The 18,936-nt window shown below is 38.3% G+C and overlaps 2 protein-coding genes across 2 annotated transcripts in view; one reads left to right on the top strand and one right to left on the bottom strand.

Moving 5' to 3' along the window:
- Nucleotides 1-8,986, bottom strand: part of DNAH14 (dynein axonemal heavy chain 14) — a 40,888-nt gene extending 31,902 nt beyond the window's left edge. Inside the window, exon 1 of the mRNA XM_032136522.2 lies at nucleotides 8,837-8,986. The gene's annotated coding sequence lies outside the window, so the exon portion shown is untranslated. The remainder of the gene's footprint in view (nucleotides 1-8,836) is intronic.
- LOC131381786 (uncharacterized) overlaps nucleotides 8,631-18,936 on the top strand; it is a 68,379-nt gene continuing 58,073 nt past the window's right edge. The window contains exon 1 of the mRNA XM_058430502.1: nucleotides 8,631-9,083. Coding sequence (XP_058286485.1) covers nucleotides 8,631-9,083 — 453 coding nt within the window. The remainder of the gene's footprint in view (nucleotides 9,084-18,936) is intronic.

Raw genomic sequence — 18,936 nt, 5'->3', positions numbered from 1 at the left:
TCCATATTGTTCTCCATAGTAGTTGTACTAACTTACATTCCCACCAACATTGTATGAGGATTCTCCTTACTCCACATTCTCACTAGCATCTGTTATTGCCTGTCTTTTTGATACAAGTCATTTTAACTGAAGAGAGATGATGTTACACTATGGTTCTGATTTGCATTTGTTTGATTATTAGCAATGTCAAACATGTTTTCATATGCCTTTTGGCGATTTGGATGACTTCTTTTGAGAAATGTCTGTTCATATCTTTTGTCTATTTTTAATCCTTTTGTTTTTTCGCTATTGAGTTGTTTGAGCTCCTTATATATTCTGGTTATTAATCCCTTGTCATATGGATAGGTTGCAAATACATTCTCCCTTTCTGTAGATTGTCTACGCACTTTGTTGATTGTTTCTTTTGCTGTGTGGAAGCTTATGGCTTGATGTAATCCAATTATCTCTTTTTGCTTTGGTTGTCAGTGCTTTTGAAGTCTTACACAAAAAAACCTTTGCCAATACCTGGATCATTTTCCCAACATTTTCTTTCAGTAGTTTCATAGTTTCAGTTCTTAGATTTAGGTCTTTAATCAATTTTGATTTCATTTTTGTGTATGGTGAGAGATAGGGGTCCAGTTTTATTATCCTGCATAGAGTTATCCAGCTTTCCCAACACCATGTATTGAAAAGACTTTCCTTTCCCCATTGAATGTTCTTGGTGACTTTGTCAAAGATCAGTTGGTTGTAAATGTGTGAATTTATACTAGGGTTCTCTCTTCTGTTCCATTGGTCTATGGATCTGTTTTTATGCCAGTATCATACTGTTTTGGTTACTACAGTTTGGGAGTACATTTTAAAGTCTGGTAGTGTGATGCCTCTGGCTTTGTTCTTTTTGCTCAGGAGGGCTTTGGCTATTCAGTCTTTTGTGGTTCCATACAAATTTTAGAGTTGTTTTTTCTATTTCTGTGCAGGATGTCATTGGTATTTAGCTAGGGACTGCATTGAATATGTAAATTGCTTTGGGTAGTATTGTCATTTTAATAATATTAATTCTTCTGATCCATGAGCATGGAATATATTTCATTGTGTCCTCTTCAAGTACTTTCATCAAATTTTCATAGTTTTCTTGTATAGAACTTTCATTTCTTTGATTAGATTGATTTCTAGGTATTTTATATTTTTGTAGCTACTGTAAATGAGATTCCTTTCTTGATTTCTTTTTCAGATTGTTTGCTTTTGGTGTATATAAATGCTACTGATTTTCGTATGTTGATTTTGTAACTTGCAACTTTACTGAATTCATTTATCAGTTCTAACAGTTTTTTTGGTAGAGCCTTATATTTTTCTAGATATAAGATCATGACATTTGCAAACAAGGTTAATCCGATTTCTTCCTTTCCAATTTGGATGACCTTTCTTTCTCTTGCTTAGTTGCTCTGTCCAAGACTTCCAGAAGCATGTTAAATAAAAGTGGCAAAAATGGGTATATTTGTCTTGTTGTACTTCTTAGTGGAAAAGCCTTCGATTTTTCCCTGATGTCAGCTGCAGGTTTGTCATACATGGCCTTTATTATTTTGTGATATGTTCCTTCTATACCCATTTTGGTGAGGATGTTTATCATAAAAGGATGTTTAATTTTATAAAATGCTTTTCGATAACTAATCAAATAATCATATGATTTTTGTTGCTGGTTCTGTTAATGTGATGTATCACATTTACTGATTTGTGTATGTTGAACCATCTTTACATCTCTGAGAAGAATCTCAATTGATCATGGAGAATAATTTTTTTAATGTGTTGTTGAATTCATTTTGCTAGGATTTTGTTGAGAATTTCTGCATCTATCTTCATCAGTGATACTTGTGTATAGTTTTCCTTCTTTGTGTGTTCTTCTCTGATTTGGGCTTCAGGGTAATGCCAGCCTTGTAGTATGGGATTGGAAGTACTCCCTCCTCTTCACTTTTCTTGAAGGATTTGAGTAGGATTAGTATTAGTTATTCTTTAAATGTTTAGTAGAATTCAGCAGTGAAGGCATCAGGTCTCAGGCTTTTTTTGATGGGAGACTTTTTATTACAGCTTTGAACTTGTTACTACCTATTGGTTCGTTGATGTTCTCTGTTTCTTCATGGTTTAATCTTCATGGGTTGTATATATCCAGGAATTTATCCGTTTCTTCTAGGTTTTCCTATTTTTTTTTGGCATACAGTTGTTCATAATAATTTCTAATGATTCTTTACATTTCTTTGGTATCAGTTGTAGTGTCTCCTTTTCATTTCTGATTTTGTTTATTTAGGTCTTCTCTCTCCTTTTCTGGTTTGTCTTGCTGGTGGTTGTGGTTTATCAATTATCAATTTTGTTTCTTTTCAAATGATCAATTTTTCATTTCATTGATCCTCTTTATGTTTTTTAGTCACTATTTCATTTAGATCTGATCTTTATTATTTATTCTCTTCTACTAATTTGGGGTTTGGTTTGTTCTTGCTTTTCTAGTTCCTTGAGGTACATTATTAGATTGTTAATTAGTAATCTTTCTACTTTTTTTCATGTAGGTATTCATTGCTATAAAATTCCCCATTAGCACTTACTTTGATATATTCCACAGGTTTTGATATGTTATGTTTCCATTTTCATTTGTTTCAAAATTTTTTTTTTTGTTTCTGTCTTAATTTCTTCATTGACTCACTGGTCATTCAAGAGCAAGCTGTTACATTTCCATGTATTTTTATGGTTCCCAGAGTTGTTCTTATTACTTTCTAGTTTTATTCCAATGTGGCCAAAAAAGATACTTGATTTTGATTTTTAAAAATGTGTTGAGACTTGTTTTGTGGCCTAATATCTAGTCTGTCCTAGAGAATATTCCATGTGCTAATGAGAACATATATTCTGCAGTTGTTGGACAGAACATTCTGTAAATGTTTGTTAAGTTCATTTGGTCTCAAGTCCAGTTCAAGTCTAATGTTTCTTTTTTGATTTTCTGTCTAGATAATCTGTCTAATACTGAGAGTGGGGTATTGAAGTCCCCTACTATTATTGTATAGCAGTCTTTATAGCTAGTAATATTTGCTTTATTAATATGGGTGCTCCAGTGTTGGTTGCATATATTTAGAACTGTTATATCTTCCTGCTGGATTAATTCCTTTATCATTACATAACGACCTTGTTTTTTTTACTATTCTTGACTTAAAGTCTGTTTTATCTAAGTAGGCTACTCCTACTCCCTTTTGGCTTCCATTTGCGTGGAATATCTTTTTCTATCCCTTTACTTTCAATCTATATGTGTCGTTAGTGAGAAGGTGAGTTTCTTGTAAGCAGCATATAGCTGAATCTTTTTAAAATCTATTCAGCTATTCTATATATTTTAAGTGAATAATTTAATCCATTTATGTTGAAGGTTATTATTGACATGTGAGGCTTTGTTCCTGTCATATTGTGAATTGGTTTTTGGTTGTTTTATATATTCTTTGTTCCTTTATTTTTCTCTTTTTGTTGTTGTGGTTTGGTGAATTTCTGCAGTGGTATCATTTGAGTCCTTTCCCTTCCTCCTTTGTGTGATTGCTTTACCACTGAGTTTTGTACTTTCATGTGTGTTCATGATGATAAATGTCATCCTTTTACTTCCAGGTTTAAGACTCCCTCGAGCACTTCTTAGTGGACCAATTTTGTGATCCTGAATTCCTTCAGCATTTGTCTAGGAATGACTTCATTTCTCCTTCACTTCACTTTAGCTGATATTATATTCTTGGTTGGCATTTTTTTTTCTTTTGGCATTTTGAATATATCATTCATTCTTTTCTAGCCTGTAAGGTTTCTGCAGAGAAATCCATAGTAGTCTAATGGGGTTTCCTTTATAGGTGACAAGGCTCTTTTCTCTTGGTGTTTTTAAGATTCTCTCTTTATCTTTGACTTTAGACAGTCTGATCATAATGTGCCGTGGGGATCTTTTCACATTGTTTCTGCCTGAGGATCACTGAGCCTCTAGTGTCTGAATGTCTAAATCTCTTGCTAGACTTGGGAAATTTTTATCTAGTATTTTGTAAAACAGTTTTCTAATCCTTTCTCTCTTTGCCCTTGGGGATATCAATAATTCATAACTTCTGTCACTTTTTGTTGTCCCACGTCATGAAGACTTTGCTCATTCTTTTTTTTTACTTTTTTCTTTATTTTTTTCTGACTGAATTATCTCAAAACACTTATCTTTAAGGTCTGAGATCCTTTTTTCTACCTGATTTAATCAATTGTTGAAGCTTTCAAATGTATTTTATATTTCCTTCAATAAATTCTTCAGTTCCAGAATTTTTATTTGGTTCTTTTCAAAAGAATCTTATCTCCTTAGGAAATTTCTCATTCATGTCCTAAATTATTACTCTGATTTATTTTTATGTTTTAACAATCCTCTTGTATGTCACTGAGATTCTTTAAAATCAATATTTTGAGTTCTATATCTGAGATTTTGAAAATTTTTTTATTAAGATCTACTGATGGAGGATTACTGTGTTCCTTTGGAGGTGTCATATTTCCTTGCTTTTTCATGTTTTTTATGTTTTTATGCTGATATCTGTGCATCTGGTATAACAGTCACTTCTTCCTATTTTTGAATTTACTTTCATAGGGAAGGACTTTTCCCTGAAGATGTATCTACGGTACTGGCTGGTACGGTACTTTGGCTTTGAGTCTGCGTGTGTGTATTAGTGTGGTCTCCACATGATTTCTTTGGCTGTAAACAATGTTCGTGGTATCTGTAATACACAAGAACACAATAACAACAAAAAAGAAGATGGCAGGTCAATATCCCTCATGAACATAGATGCAAAACTCCTCAGCAAAATACTAGGAAACCAAATCCAACAGCACATCAAAAAAATAATACACCATGATCAAGTGGGATTTATACCAGGAGTGCAAGGATGGTTCAATATGTGCAAATCAATAAGCATGATACATCACATCAACAGAATGAAGGACAAAAGCCATTTGATAATCTCAATAAATGCAGAACAAGCATTTGACAAAATTCATCATTGCTTCATGATAAAAACTCCCAACAAACCAGGCATAAAAGGAACATACCTCAAAGTAACAAAGGCCACATAGGATAGACCCACAGCTAACATCATACTGAATGGATTAAAGTTGAAAGCCTTTCCTATAACAACTGAAACAAGATAAGGATGTCCCCTTTCACCACTCTCAGTCAGCCTCATACTGGGAGTCCTAGCCAGAACGTTCAGGCCAAAGCAAGAAATAAAAGGCATCCAAGTTGGAAAAAAAGAAAATCAAATGGTCCCTCTCTGTTGATCATATGATTTTATATCTAGAAATACCTAAAAACTCCACCAAACAATTCTTAGATTTTATAGATGAATTTGGTAAAGCTGCAGGATACAAAATCAATGTACAAAAATCAGTAGCATTTCTATACACTAATAATGACCTAGCCAAGAAATAAATCAAGCAGGCAATCTAATTTACAATAGCCACAAAAGAAAAATATCTAAAAATAAATTTAACCAAAGAGGTAAAAGATCTCTACATAGAAAACTATAAAACACTAATGAAAGAAATTGAATATGACACAAACTAATAAAAAAGCATCCCATGCTCATGGATAGGAAGAATTCATATCATTTAAATGAACATATTGCCAAAAGCAATTTACAGATTCAATGCAATTCCTATCAAAATACCAATATCATTCTTCACAGAATTAGAAAAAAAAAAATCCCCCAAATTCATATGGAATAAAAAAAGAGCCTGGATAGCCAAAGAAATCCTGAACAAAAAGAACAAACCTGGACGCATCACATTACCTGACTTCAAAATATATTACAAAGCTATAATAACCCAAACTGCATGGCAATGGTATAAAAAGAGACACACAGACCAATTGTACCAAATAAAGAACCAAGAATTAAAGCCACATATTTATAGCCAACTGACTTGCAACAAAACTGACAAGAACCTACACTGGAGAAAGCATACCCTTTTCAATAAATGATGCCTGGAAAACTGGACAGTCACATGCAGAAGAATGAAACTGGACCACTATCTCTCACCATATACAAAAATCATCTCAAAATGGATTAAAGACTTAAATGTAAGATCCAAAACTAGGGAAAACTCTCCTGGACATTGGTCTAGGCAAATCATTTTTGACTAAGACCTCAAAAGCACAGGCAATAAAAATAAAAATAGACAAATGGGACTTAAACTAGAAAGTTTCTGCACAGCAAAACCAATAATCAACAGAGTGAAAAAACAGCCTGTTGAATGGGAGAAAAAAATTGCAAACTATTCATTTGACAGGGAGCTAAGATCCATAATATACAAGGAACTGAAACAACTCAACAGGAAAAGCACAAACAATCCCATTAAAAAGTATGCAAAGGACATGCATAGACATTTCTCAAAAGAAGACATGTAACCAGCCAATAGGTATTTGAAAAAAATGCTCAACACCACTAATCAGAGAAATGCAAATCAAAAACCAGAATGAGATATCATCCTACCCCAGTCAGAATGGCTATTAATAAAAAGTCAAAGTCAAAAAATAACAGATGTTGGTAAGGATGTGGAGAAAAGGGAACTCTTATACACTGTTAGTGGGTATGTAAACTAGTACAGCCACTATGGAAAGCAGTAGGGAGATTTCTCAAAAAACTAAAAATACAATTACCATTCAATTCAGCAATTCACTACTGAATATCTACCCAAAGTAAAAGAAATCAATATATAAAAGGAATACCTGCACTCACACATTTATTGCAGCAGTATTCACAAAAGCAAAGATACAGAATTAACCTAAGTGCCCATTGATGGATGAATGGATAAAAAATGTGGTACATATATACAAAATGAAATATTATTAAGCCATAAAAAAGAATGAAATCATATCATTTGCAGTAACATAGATGGAACTGGAAGTTATTATCTTAAGTGAAATAAGCCAGGCACAAAAAGATAAATATCATGTTCTCACTTATATGTGGGAGCTACAAAATTTGAATAAAATTTAAGTTTAAAATTTGAATAATATATGGAGGTAGAGAGTGGACAAATAGATAACAGAGACTGAGAAGGGTGAATGGCAAGAAGTGGGAGGATGAACAGAAGTGGGCTTAAGGGTACAAAGACTCAGTAAGATATAAGGAATAAATTCAGTGTTTGATAGTGGAGTAAAATGTACTTAACAAAAATATATTGTACTCAGGTCATGGACAACCTAAGTACCGTAATTTGGTCACTACACATTAGACACATGTACCAAAATTTCTCATGTACCTCATAATCTGGTACAAATAAAAACATTTAAATGCAAAAATAAATTTTTTCAATAATAAATCATAGCTTCTTGTAACTTTTTTACTTTATAAACTTTCTTACTCTTTTGTAATAATACTTAGCTTAAAACACACATTGTACAGCTGTACAGAAATATTTCCTTTCTTTAAATCCTTATTCTATTAAGCATTTTTCTATTTTAAAATTTTATTTTACTTTTTAAACTTTTTAATTATAAACTAAGATACAAACACACACATTAGCCTAGGCATAGACAGGATCAGTATCACCAATACCACTGTCTTTCAACTCCACATCTTGTCCCACTAGGTCTCTGGGGTAGTAACACATGGAGCTGTCATCTCCTATGGTAACAATGCCTTCTTCTGGAATATCTCCTAAAGGACCAGCCTAAGGCTGTTTTACAGGTAACATTTTTTTAATAAAGAGGAGTACACTAAAATAATCATTAAAAAGTATGGTACAGAGGCCGGGCGTGGTGGCTCACGCCTGTAATCCCAGCACTTTGGGACGCCGAGGTGGGCAGATCATGAGGTCAGGAAATCCAGATCATCCAGGCTAACACGGTGAAGCCCCGTCTCTACTAAAAATACAAAAAAAATCAGCCTGGCATGGTGGAGAACGCCTGTAGTCCCAGCTACTCCAGAGGCTGAGGCAGGAGAATGGTGTGAACCCAGGAGGCGGAGCTTGCAGTGAGCCGAGATCGCGCCACTGCACTCCAGCCTGGGCGACAGAGCGAGGCTCCATCTCAAAAAAAAAAAGTATGGTATAGTAAATATATAAGCAAGTAACATACTCATCTATTATTATCAAGTACTATGTACTGTACATAATTGTATGTGCTACTCTTTTATGACTGGCAGCACAGTTTACAACAGCATCACCACAAACACATAATGCCTTGACTATGACATCACTAGGTGACAGGAATTTTTCAGCTCCATTATAATCTTATGGGACTACCGCTGTTATGAGGCACATGACTGTATATGTACATATATTTCCTAGCGTAGTCTATCCCACAAATGCAAGTAAAATATCCGTTAGTGTCCTTAATGTAATTCATCAAATTCTTAGAAAAGTTATATCTCTACATACAAAATCACTTATAATCATCCATATATATTTGTGTTGAGTGTATATATGTATATATTATACAATAAGTGATGGCAAGGTTTTTCAAAGAGCTCATTATTCGTTTATAAATGGAAAATTAAAAAAAAACTTCAGAAATATAGGAATAGAAGGGAACGCGGCCTGCCTGAGGGAGAGCAACTAACGAGACCCTCGCGTTGAGAGCAACTAAGAAGACCCTCGCGTTGCGAGCTCCTGCGTTCGGGGCTCCCAGCATGGCGGGGCCGGCGCCTGGTGGATGCGCCAGCATCTGCCTGGTGAGGGTTCCGCGCGGGGACTGGGAGGCGCTCCCACAGCAGCTGAGGGGCGCGCAGGCACTCCGCGCCCACGCAACCCTCCCAGTGCAACACCGGCGGCCCCACGCGCCGCCCGCCCGCCGAGGCTCCGCCGACCGCTGGCAGGAAGACGCGGACGACCTTACCCGCCGCGCCATGGTCCGACGGCCGTTGTGGCCCTTCCTGGAAGCGGCGAAGGTCCGGCCCGCCCACGCCGGAGAACGCCAGACGAGGGTGAATGGGAAGGACCGCGCAGCACAGCCCTACCACGCTAGGCTCCGACGCCTCCTACCCGTAACCCCCCGACCAAGCACCACGCCTGCGCCCCGGCGAAGAGGCCAGAATGGGGATGGGGTCCTGAACGCGGCGCAAGGGATCCTGGGTGCCGGGCAGGTGAGGAGGGGCCCCGGCTCTGGCGAGATTCCACCGCGGGTACGCGGCGGCCCCTGACGTGACACCGACGGTACTGGGGATAAGGGGGGTGTTGGGGGTGCAGAGTGTGGCCCAGAAGTGTGCCCTAAAGGCAGATCAGATATAGTGCCCAAGTTAAAGACTCTAGTCTGACCTTTCTACCACCTGCATGCCTACCTAGGTATGGCCTAAGACGGGAGAAATGTGTGCCTTTGCAGAACAGGTTGCTCTGAGACCTCTGAAAGAGGTGACTCACACTTAAGATTTTCACAACTCGTGGGCGTGAACTTTCATTAAAAAGCCTCACTTACTAGTGAAGGATCGTATATATGCAATAAAACAGGTCTAAGAGGTATAAAATTATAAGGTAAAAATAATTACATATATATTAAAATACCCCATTTCTTTTTAAACGTCTTATAAAAATTTAGTAAGTTAATGTTCTATATTTCACTCACGCAACAACTACAATATTTATTGAGCACTTACTATGTGCCAGGCACTGAGCTAGGCACAAAAAATACCTGGGTGATTTCATATTTCTTGGTGGGATCCACAGAAAAAAAAAACAATGTAGAGATTTGTTGGGGCCTATTATATCTAAGGCTGTGATTAATATTTTAAAAATCAGCTTCCCATTTTTATTACAGTATTTAATAAGTTTAAATACATAACCATTAGGCATATTACAATAAAATCTATGTATGAATCTGAGTCTTTGAGATGCTGTTTGGTAAGAGGGTTTAGGTATTGGGGTAAGGAAATATGTCACTTTAAAAAGGAAAAACATTTTGGAAATAATGTTTTTATATGCCAATAATCATTTCCATTTGAATAAAATCGGCCAAAAAGTTGAGAGTCGTAACTTATTAAAATATCAGTCAATAGACTGTCTAAAACAAAATAAGATCAACAAAAAAGACAGACTATGAAGGGCCACCCGAGGCCACCTTCACATCCAGTGTTCCTTATCTCAGTAAATAGCAATTCTATTTGCCTAAACCAAAAATCACTGGCGTCATCCTTGACATTTCCCACTCCTTTACCTACCCCAATTCAATCTCTTGCCAAGTCCTGTGGATTCCATTCATAAGCTATATGTTTAGTCTGCCACTTTGTTCCATTTCTACTGTTTCCACTGTAGGCAAAGCGGTGGTCTTCAAACCAGGGTGCAGTATCCAGTACCTCTGGGCAGAGCCCAGACTTTCATGGATTTGAGGGTACTGATGGTTTTAAAGGAATCAGAATCCTATTACAGATCCAGGTCTTCATGTATATTCTTTCCTAACATCATGAAGATTTGCCTTTCCTAACCCCCTTTCAAAATCTCCCTTCACTCACTTTACAAGAGAAAGACAAGCTCTCACCCCTCTGGAATCCTACTATTGTGCTTTGCCCAGGTATAAAAACCTGCAAAAATGCCAAAGAGCCAATACAAAAATAATTATAACCAGGAGATAAGGCACCTCTTATAGTAATTAACTAAAGCATCTATAGCACATGTAGGGCTCTATCTTTGTCTTTATTTCTGTGAAGAGTGGTGCTAGAAAAAGCAGCTATTGAAACGTCATGGAATCAGATATATTGTACAGTGTGGGCAGTGGAGTTAATGACGACTTTCTTTTAATGGGCTTGTCTCTTCTGTACCCTGACTAGTGTCAAAAAATTATTTGCTCTTAATGGAGTGTTTAATGAATGCAAAACAGAGAAGATCAGTAAGGAATATTAATCACTAAATAAAGCTTCTTTCATGCCTTAAAATGCAAGTGATGTTTTTCAGCTGTTCATAATACTCGTTTCTACCAGATTTCATTAGCTAGAAATAAAAGCACCTTCAACGAATAAAGCAGTACTGGTTAGTGACACTAATTATTTTAAATGTAACCAGACCACCAGGTTCTTGAAAACACACTGGAGGGCCGGGCGCGGTGGCTCACGCTTGTAATCCCAGCACTTTGGGAGGCCGAGGCGGGCGGATCACGAGGTCAGGAGATCGAGACCACGGTGAAACCCCGTCTCTACTAAAAATACAAAAAATTAGCCGGGCGTGGTGGCGGGCGCCTGTAGTCCCAGCTACTCGGAGAGGCTGAGGCAGGAGAATGGCGTGAACCCAGGAGGCGGAGCTTGCAGTGAGCCGAGATCGTGCCACTGCACTCCAGCCCGGGCAACAGAGGGAGACTCCGTCTCAAAAAAAAAAAAAAAGAAAACACACTGGATAAGACCTGAAGGACTAAAATGTTATGTGACTTATTTAAAATTCATTCATTATATGAATATGAAGTTGGTTAAAATATATTTATCTAATTATATTATCAACTGTATATCCAACCTTCATCTTATTTCATTTCATACATTGTGTTATATTTTCCATCTACTGTTAACAAAATTTATTTCCTGTGCTGTATCAAATAGGGGTTTTTTGCCTTCATAAACTTTTCTTTTCAGAAAGTGCGTATGCATATTTTCATCATGATGCATATGACATTCATGGAGTATTTCTGAGATAGACACTATGATTCTCACTTTTAACAAGGGCCAATGATCAGTATTCAATGCACACCTGGCACACATTTACCAAAGAAATACCATACTTTTAATCACACCCCTGCTTTTATCAATAATTTATATTTTATCTACATACTGCATTGCACTATTATAATTTAAGTAATGAGAATTGTTATATAGGCTTATTCTTTTTTATATAACTTACTATGAAAGTGAATAAAGTATATCTATAGTATTTCATCTTAACTTGATTGGTTTTAGTAATCTATTTTAAAAATGCATTTATAAGTTCTTTCCCAGTGCTTTCTGTAATCATTTTTTAAATTTTTTTTAATGAAATTATTTCAAGGGAAAAATGAAGTCAGATTTTATGATAAAAAGTCAGCCTGATTTGGCTAATTGATTTGACAATGCTGATTATACAGCTGACATTTTCCATAAATTAAATGAGCTAAATCCACAGATTACAGCTTTGGCAAAAAAAATTGAAAAACATAAAAATGTTGTCTTTAAAATTGTATTGGCAAAAGTGTACTAAACTTCTTTTTTAAATTTTACTTTAAGTTCTGGGATACAAGTGCAGAACGTGTAGGTTTGTTACATAGGTATACATGTGCCATGGTGGTTTGCTGCACCTATCAACCCATCATCTAAGTTTTAAGTCCCACATGCATTAGCTATCTGTCCTAATGTTCTCCCTCTCCTTACTCCCCAATCCCTGACAGGCGCTGTTGTGTGTTGTTCCCCTCCCTGTGTCCATGTGTTCTCACTGTTCAACTCCCACTTATGAGTGAGAACGTAGTGTTTGGCTTTCTATTCTTGTGTTAGTTTGCTGATGATGATGGCTCCCAGCTTCATCCATGTCCCTGCAACGGACATGATCTTGTTCCTTTTTATGGCTGCATAGTATTCCATGGTGTATATGTACTACATTTTCTTTATCCAGTCTATCATTGATGGGCATTTGGGTTGGTTCCATGTCTTCGCTATTGTAAATAGTGCTGCAGTAAACATATGTGTGCATGCGTCTTTATAGTAGAATGATTTACAGTCCTTTGGGTATATACCCAGTAATGGGATTGCTGGGTCAAATGGTATTTCTGGCTCTAGATCCTTGAGGAATTGCCACACTGTCTTCCACAATGGTTGAACTAATTTACATTCTCACCAATAGTGTTAACATGTTTCTGTTTCTCCACAGCCTTGCCAGCATCTGTTGTTTCTTGACTTTTTAATAATCGCCATTCTGACTGGCGTGAGATGGTATCTCATTGTGGTTTGGCTGACTGGGAACAGTGTTGCAGTGAAGACTGGAATTGTTGAACCTCTCAAACACTCATCTTCATTATACTCAGATTAGTTTATTTTCTACCCAATGCTTCGGGGCTTTTTTCTTTTTTTTCTTTTTTTTTTCTTTTTTTGAGATGGAGTCGTGCTCTGTCTGTCGCCCAGGCTGGAGTGCAGTGGCACGATCACAGCTCACTGCAAGCTCTGCCTACTGGGTTCAAGCTATTCTCCTGCCTCAGCCTCCCGAGTAGCTGGGACTACAGGTGCCTGCCACCACGCCCGGCTAATTTTTGTATTTTTAGCAGAGACGGGGTTTCACCATGTTAGCCAGGATGGTCTCAATCTCCTGACGTTGTGATCCACCTGTCTCGGCCTCCCAAAGTGCTGGGATTACAGGCGTGAGCCACCACGCCCGGCAATGGGGCTTTTTTCTATGAACTTTTGTGTAGCCCTTTTGTAGTCATAAATATCACTGAAAAATATTACTCTTTTTTCTACTTCAAGAAAACTACCAGATATTTTAATTCTATAACAAAAAGTGAACTGAGAATTTGTTCATGCATTTTCTTTTTTTTTGGCAAGCTTATTAGGCCACTGGACTCCTTGAATAAGTATAAAGGGACTTAAATTTTATAAAGCAACTTGATATATGAACAAATTCAAATAGGACTTTCAAGTATGAACTGCATAAATGGATAAAAAGTATAACATTGATATGGTATTATTTGGATTTTTAGCAAGACATTTGGTAAAGATTCTCATGATATCCTTATGGATACAAAAGTGATATTGTGCTTAGGAATTTTGTAATTCATGGGAAAAGGTTTCTAAGGCTATATTGCTAGGCTCTCCTTGGCCTAATTCCTTTCAAAGTTTTTATTAAAGAGCTCGATATTGGCATCCTGGCATGCTGGTTTAGGTGCATACAACATGAAACTGGGATGGGTAAATAAATGAGCCAGGATCAAAGAGAATCTTTATAAACTGAAACAATGTACCAAGTCCAACATGGTCCAGTTTCATAGGGGTATGTGTAGAATATAGTTGGGTCCAAAAAACTAACTTTGCCAAAACATATGGGGGTAGATGTGGTTTAACAGTAGTAATCATGAACAAAATCTTAAGGGTTTTAGTTGATTATGAATTTCTTGAGTTCACAGTATGATTTGGCTGGAGGTAAAGTTCATCAATTATCCTGAGGAAGTGGGAATAGACATAGTCTTTGATGCTCCAGGGTATATAACCAGAGTCCGTGCATGAAAACTATAAGAGGGCAGATTGACGTTAAATATCAGGGAAAAAATGTCTGATTAGTCAAGCTGTCTAAGTATGGATCCCACATCTTGAAAAGTAGCGAAATCTCTGCCAGTGGGAGGACTTGTTTGAGAATCGGGGGACTTGTCTAAGTTGTGTAAGCAGAGGCCTGACAATCATTTGAAGAGAATGTTGAAGGGGAAGTTGATACATTTGATGAGATACATTCAATGAGTTATAAGATCCCTTCTGACAAGTATTAATAGATGGAATACTGTGGAGCTAATGAACCACGCCCACAGCAGATACTCCACCACCTCCTCTACCACTGAGCTGGTGTGTATACTTTGGAAACCACCAACAGTTTGGAGTTGACACTCTAGAAACCAGTTAGCATTCTCTGTGGCTATTGTAATAAATTTGTTCTTTTTTTTTTTTTTTTTTTTTGAGATGGAGTTTCACTCTTGTCACCTGGGCTGGAATGCAATGGCATGATCTCAGCTCACTGCAACCTCCGCTTCCCAGGTTCAAGCAATTCTCCTGCCTCACCCTCTCAAGTAGCTGGGATTACAGGTGCCCGCCACCACGCCCAGCTAATTTTTGTATTTTTAGTAGAGACGGAGTTTCACCCTGTTGGCCAGGCTGGTTTCCAATTCCTGACTTCTGGTGTTCCGCCTGCCTCGGCCTCCCATAGTGCTGGGATTATAGGCATGAGCCATGGCACCTGGCCACAAATTTGTTGTTAAAACAAGAAAATGTTACGCTCGCAGTTCTGTAAACCAGAAGTCTAAAACTAGTTCCACTAAGCTGAAATCAGACATCTGCAGGGCTGCACTGCCTGCAGAGGCTCCAAGGGAGAATCTGTTCCTTGCCTCTTCCTGCTTTTGGTGGCTGCTGGCATTCTTTGGCTTGTGGCTGTTTCACTCCAGTCCCTGCATCTGTGGTCACATTACCTTATCCTCCCCTATATGCCAGATCTCTTCCGCTTCCCTCTTATAAGGAAGTGTGATTACATTTAGGGCTTACCCAGACAATCCAGGATAATCCCCTAATTCAAGAGCCTTAACTCAATCACACCTACAAAGCTCCCACCCCCGCCCCACCCTTTTTTTTTTTTTTTTTTTTTTTTTGGTCATGTAAAGTAACAGTCACAGGTTTCAGGGATTATGTATATCTTTTGGGGTGGTGATTATTCTGCCTATCACAAAGCCCATACACTTTTCCTAGGAAAAAATAAAGTAAAAATATATGGAATGAAAATGTAAAATAGAGGTTGGGTCTGTAATAGATTATAGGTGGTGACTCACGCCTATGTAATCCCAGCACTTTGGGAGGCTGAGGTGGGTGGATCGCTCGAGGCCAGGAGTTTGAGGCCAGCTTGGCCAACATGGTGAAACCCGGTCTCTACTAAAAATACAAAAATTATCTGGGAGTGGTGGTGGGCGCCTGTAATCCCAGCTACGCAGGAGGCTGAGGCAGGAGAATCCTTTGCACCCGGGAGGCGGAGGTTGCAGTGAGCCAGGATGGTGTGGCTGCACTCCAGCCTGGGCGACTGAGCGAGACTCTGTCTCCAAAAAAAAAAGAAAAGAAAATGTAAAATAGTATAGCTGTACAGTATAACATAGAACATGGACTTTGTAGTTACGGTAACCTGAATTTGAATTCCAGCATGGTATCACATTAAAGGTAAATGAGAAAAGGTGGCAGCTGCTGCATGGCAAGCACTTACTAAATGGTAGCTATTATTATTATTTATACTTTGAAAAATTCATGATTTAACAGAAGATGTTATTGGAAAGGGGTCCCGATGCAGACTCCAAGAGAGGGTTCTTGGGTTTCGTGCAAGAAAGAATTCGGGGCAAGTTCACAGTGCAAAGCAAAAGCAAGTTTACTAAGAAAATAAGGGAATGAAAGAATGGCTACTCCATAGACAGAGCAGCTCCAAAGGCTGCTGGTTGCCCATTTTTGTGGTCGTTTATTGATTATATGCTAAACAAAGGATGGATTATTCAAACTTCCCCTTTTTTTAGACCATATGGAGTAACTTCCTGACATTTCCATGACATTTGTAAACAGTCATGGAGCTGGTGGAAGTGTAGCAGGGAGGACAACCAGAGGTCACTCTTGTCACCATCTTGTTTTTGATGGGTTTTGGCTGGCTTCTTTACTGCAAGCTGTTTTGTCAGCAAGGTCTTTGTGACCTGTATCTTGTGCTGACCTCCTATGTCATTCTGTGACCTAGAATGCCTAACCGTCTGGGAATGCAGCCCAGTAAGTCTTAGCCTTATTTTACCCAACCCCTATTTAAGTTGGAGTTGTTCTGGTTCAAACTCCTCTGACGAAATGGTATGGGAGGCTGTGGCAGGAGGATCACTTGAGCCCAGGAGTTCAAGGTCAGCCTGAGCAACATAGTGAGTGAGACCTCATCTCTAAAAGAAAAGAAAAAAAAGGCATGCTAATGTTCCCTAGTATCCTTTTTCTCACCTTCTCAAAAAAATCTTTGAAATGATACATAAAATGGCAAACAGTGGCTGCAACTCTGGAAACCAGAGTCTATTGGGATGGTCTATCAATAGTGGAATGTATGGCAGTTGGCTGAGATATACGTTCCTGAACTCTGCTACCCATCTTCTAAAACAGGAGAGCAAATATAATGCTGCAAGGAAGGTAGGTAAAGGTTTGGTCTTTAGAATGGCCTGACTAGAAAATCGTACAGTTATGTCTTTACTGCACCAGAATAATTTAATGCTTCAGGCAGACTGATGACTTCTTTCCCTGTCCCCACATACCCAGTCAGAGACTGCAACTCCTGTGATGCCACAGAACCAGCAGCATCCAGCAGAGGAAAGGGGGCATTACATCTTATGAGGCATTCTATCTCGGAAGCACTGTGGGCAGGGCCAAAAAACAAGCCCTGGGAGCTGGGCATGGAAGGAGTTTTATCTTTACCTACATTTGTACAAAGAAAAACTACAAACTACTTGAGCCTCTGATAATCAGGAAAATCAACTAGAAGGGTAGGGAAGAGCTCATCAGATCAATGCCTATAAGGGTGACGAAAGGTTGTTTACATCAACCTTAAGGCTCATTCTAGATAAGAGAGAATCTACTAGCTCTCAAATTAGTACCGAGAAGAACTAAAGGCACTCAGTATACCTGGCGTCTTGGCCCACACCAAGCTGGATAGATGTCTCTTTATTCAAAGATTATTAAACAAAGAAAAGAATGCAATAATAATAGCAAAATGTTATCTCTAGAAATGTGATATTTACCATGTGCCAGCCACAATTTTAAGTTCTGTGTCAGTTATCAATATAGGATTGCTCAGCTTTGAATACACATTTCAGTTTATAGCTCTGTGATAATGAAATTCCCGAGCTCTTTAAAGTGAATGCAGTATTATGTTTTTTCCAGTAGATGGTAGTAGAGGAACATTGTCAAAGGAAGAGGATCTCCTGTCCTTTCCAGCATGACCCGGAGTTAGCAGTATAGGTGCGAGGCCATTTTGGCAGAGCCTGCTCCAGGTACAGACCTCGAACTGGTCTGTCTGTGACCTTGAAGACTTGGCCTGGCAATAGCCTTTCTGCAGCCCTTGGGACACAGACACCACAGACCCACACAGCCCATGTACTCTGAAGGGCTCCTATCCCTGAAGATGACCCGACTCTCACTGCAGGCCCACACCCCTGGCTGCTGGTTGCAAGCCTGCAGTCCAGAGGGTGGCCTGTTGCTTGCCCAGCAGCCCCAGGTCAGGTCCAGCCTGGCCAAGCCAACAAAATTCTCTGCTATCCAGTGGGCTGAATCACATCTTCTCCAACAAAGTCTGAGCCCCTTCCAAGTTTGTTTTTTCCTGCCTCCCTCAACCGTAGGGTACCATGTAGTTTCCTTATATTCTATAGTTACCCTTTTGTTGATACATTTATACATCAGCCTTTCCCAGTTTAGCCTACTCTCTGGTTTCTGTATCATGACTGGACCCAGACTACTGCAAATACTTTACATGCATTAATTCATTTACTTCCCATACCAATTGTATGAGGTGAGTACCATTACTGACATCATTTTTCTAATGAAGAAGTTGTGTGAGGTTAGGTAACTCATAAAACCTTGTCTTTATTTCGAAAATTATTTAAAGACTCAGAAGAAAAACATCCTCTAAACAAATATTTTTTGTAAGATATAGAAGAAAATTTTAGAAAACATGTTTGGTTTTCCCAAGGAAGCAAGAAAATACAGCCTTCCTGTAGGAACAGAGACATAAGAAGAGAATAGACTTGGATGCAGGCAGAATTTTAAAAAGAAGCTAGCAAAATAAAATTTAAGAGAAACCAAAAATGTTGTGGAAGAATTTGAATCTGTACTAGAGGCAGTACAGATGAAAATTATTACTGCAGAAAAGCGAATAAGTGATGTGGCAGTTTAACCACAACAGTTCTCCCAGAATACAGAGGAAAAAGAGGTGAAAAGAATGAGAGACCATAAGAGAGAAGCAGGTCAGAGAAGTGAAGGCATACCTACCAAAGTTATCTCTTCTCGGAGAAATAACTAGAATAATGGGGTCAAAAGTCCTCAGCCGGGAGGCTATTAAGAGGAAAGTAAAGCCCACATGGGGAAATTATTATCACTTATGGGAAAATTTTTAGAAGTTTCTGTGTGACCTCGCCCAAACTCCCATAGCATTTTCTTTGCACTGTGTCACTCACCCTGTCCTGCCTTGAATTTTGCTGAAAGTGTAAGACTAGCACTGAAAAGAACATATTTCAGATTCCAGTCTTTTCACTTACTGTGT

The sequence above is a fragment of the Hylobates moloch genome, unplaced genomic scaffold, assembly GCF_009828535.3.
Source record: "Hylobates moloch isolate HMO894 unplaced genomic scaffold, HMol_V3 SCAFFOLD_18, whole genome shotgun sequence".
In the NCBI taxonomy this organism is placed as follows: Eukaryota; Metazoa; Chordata; class Mammalia; order Primates; family Hylobatidae; genus Hylobates; species Hylobates moloch.
Note: the sequence above shows the minus strand (reverse complement) of the source record. Positions and strands in the feature narration are given on the sequence as shown.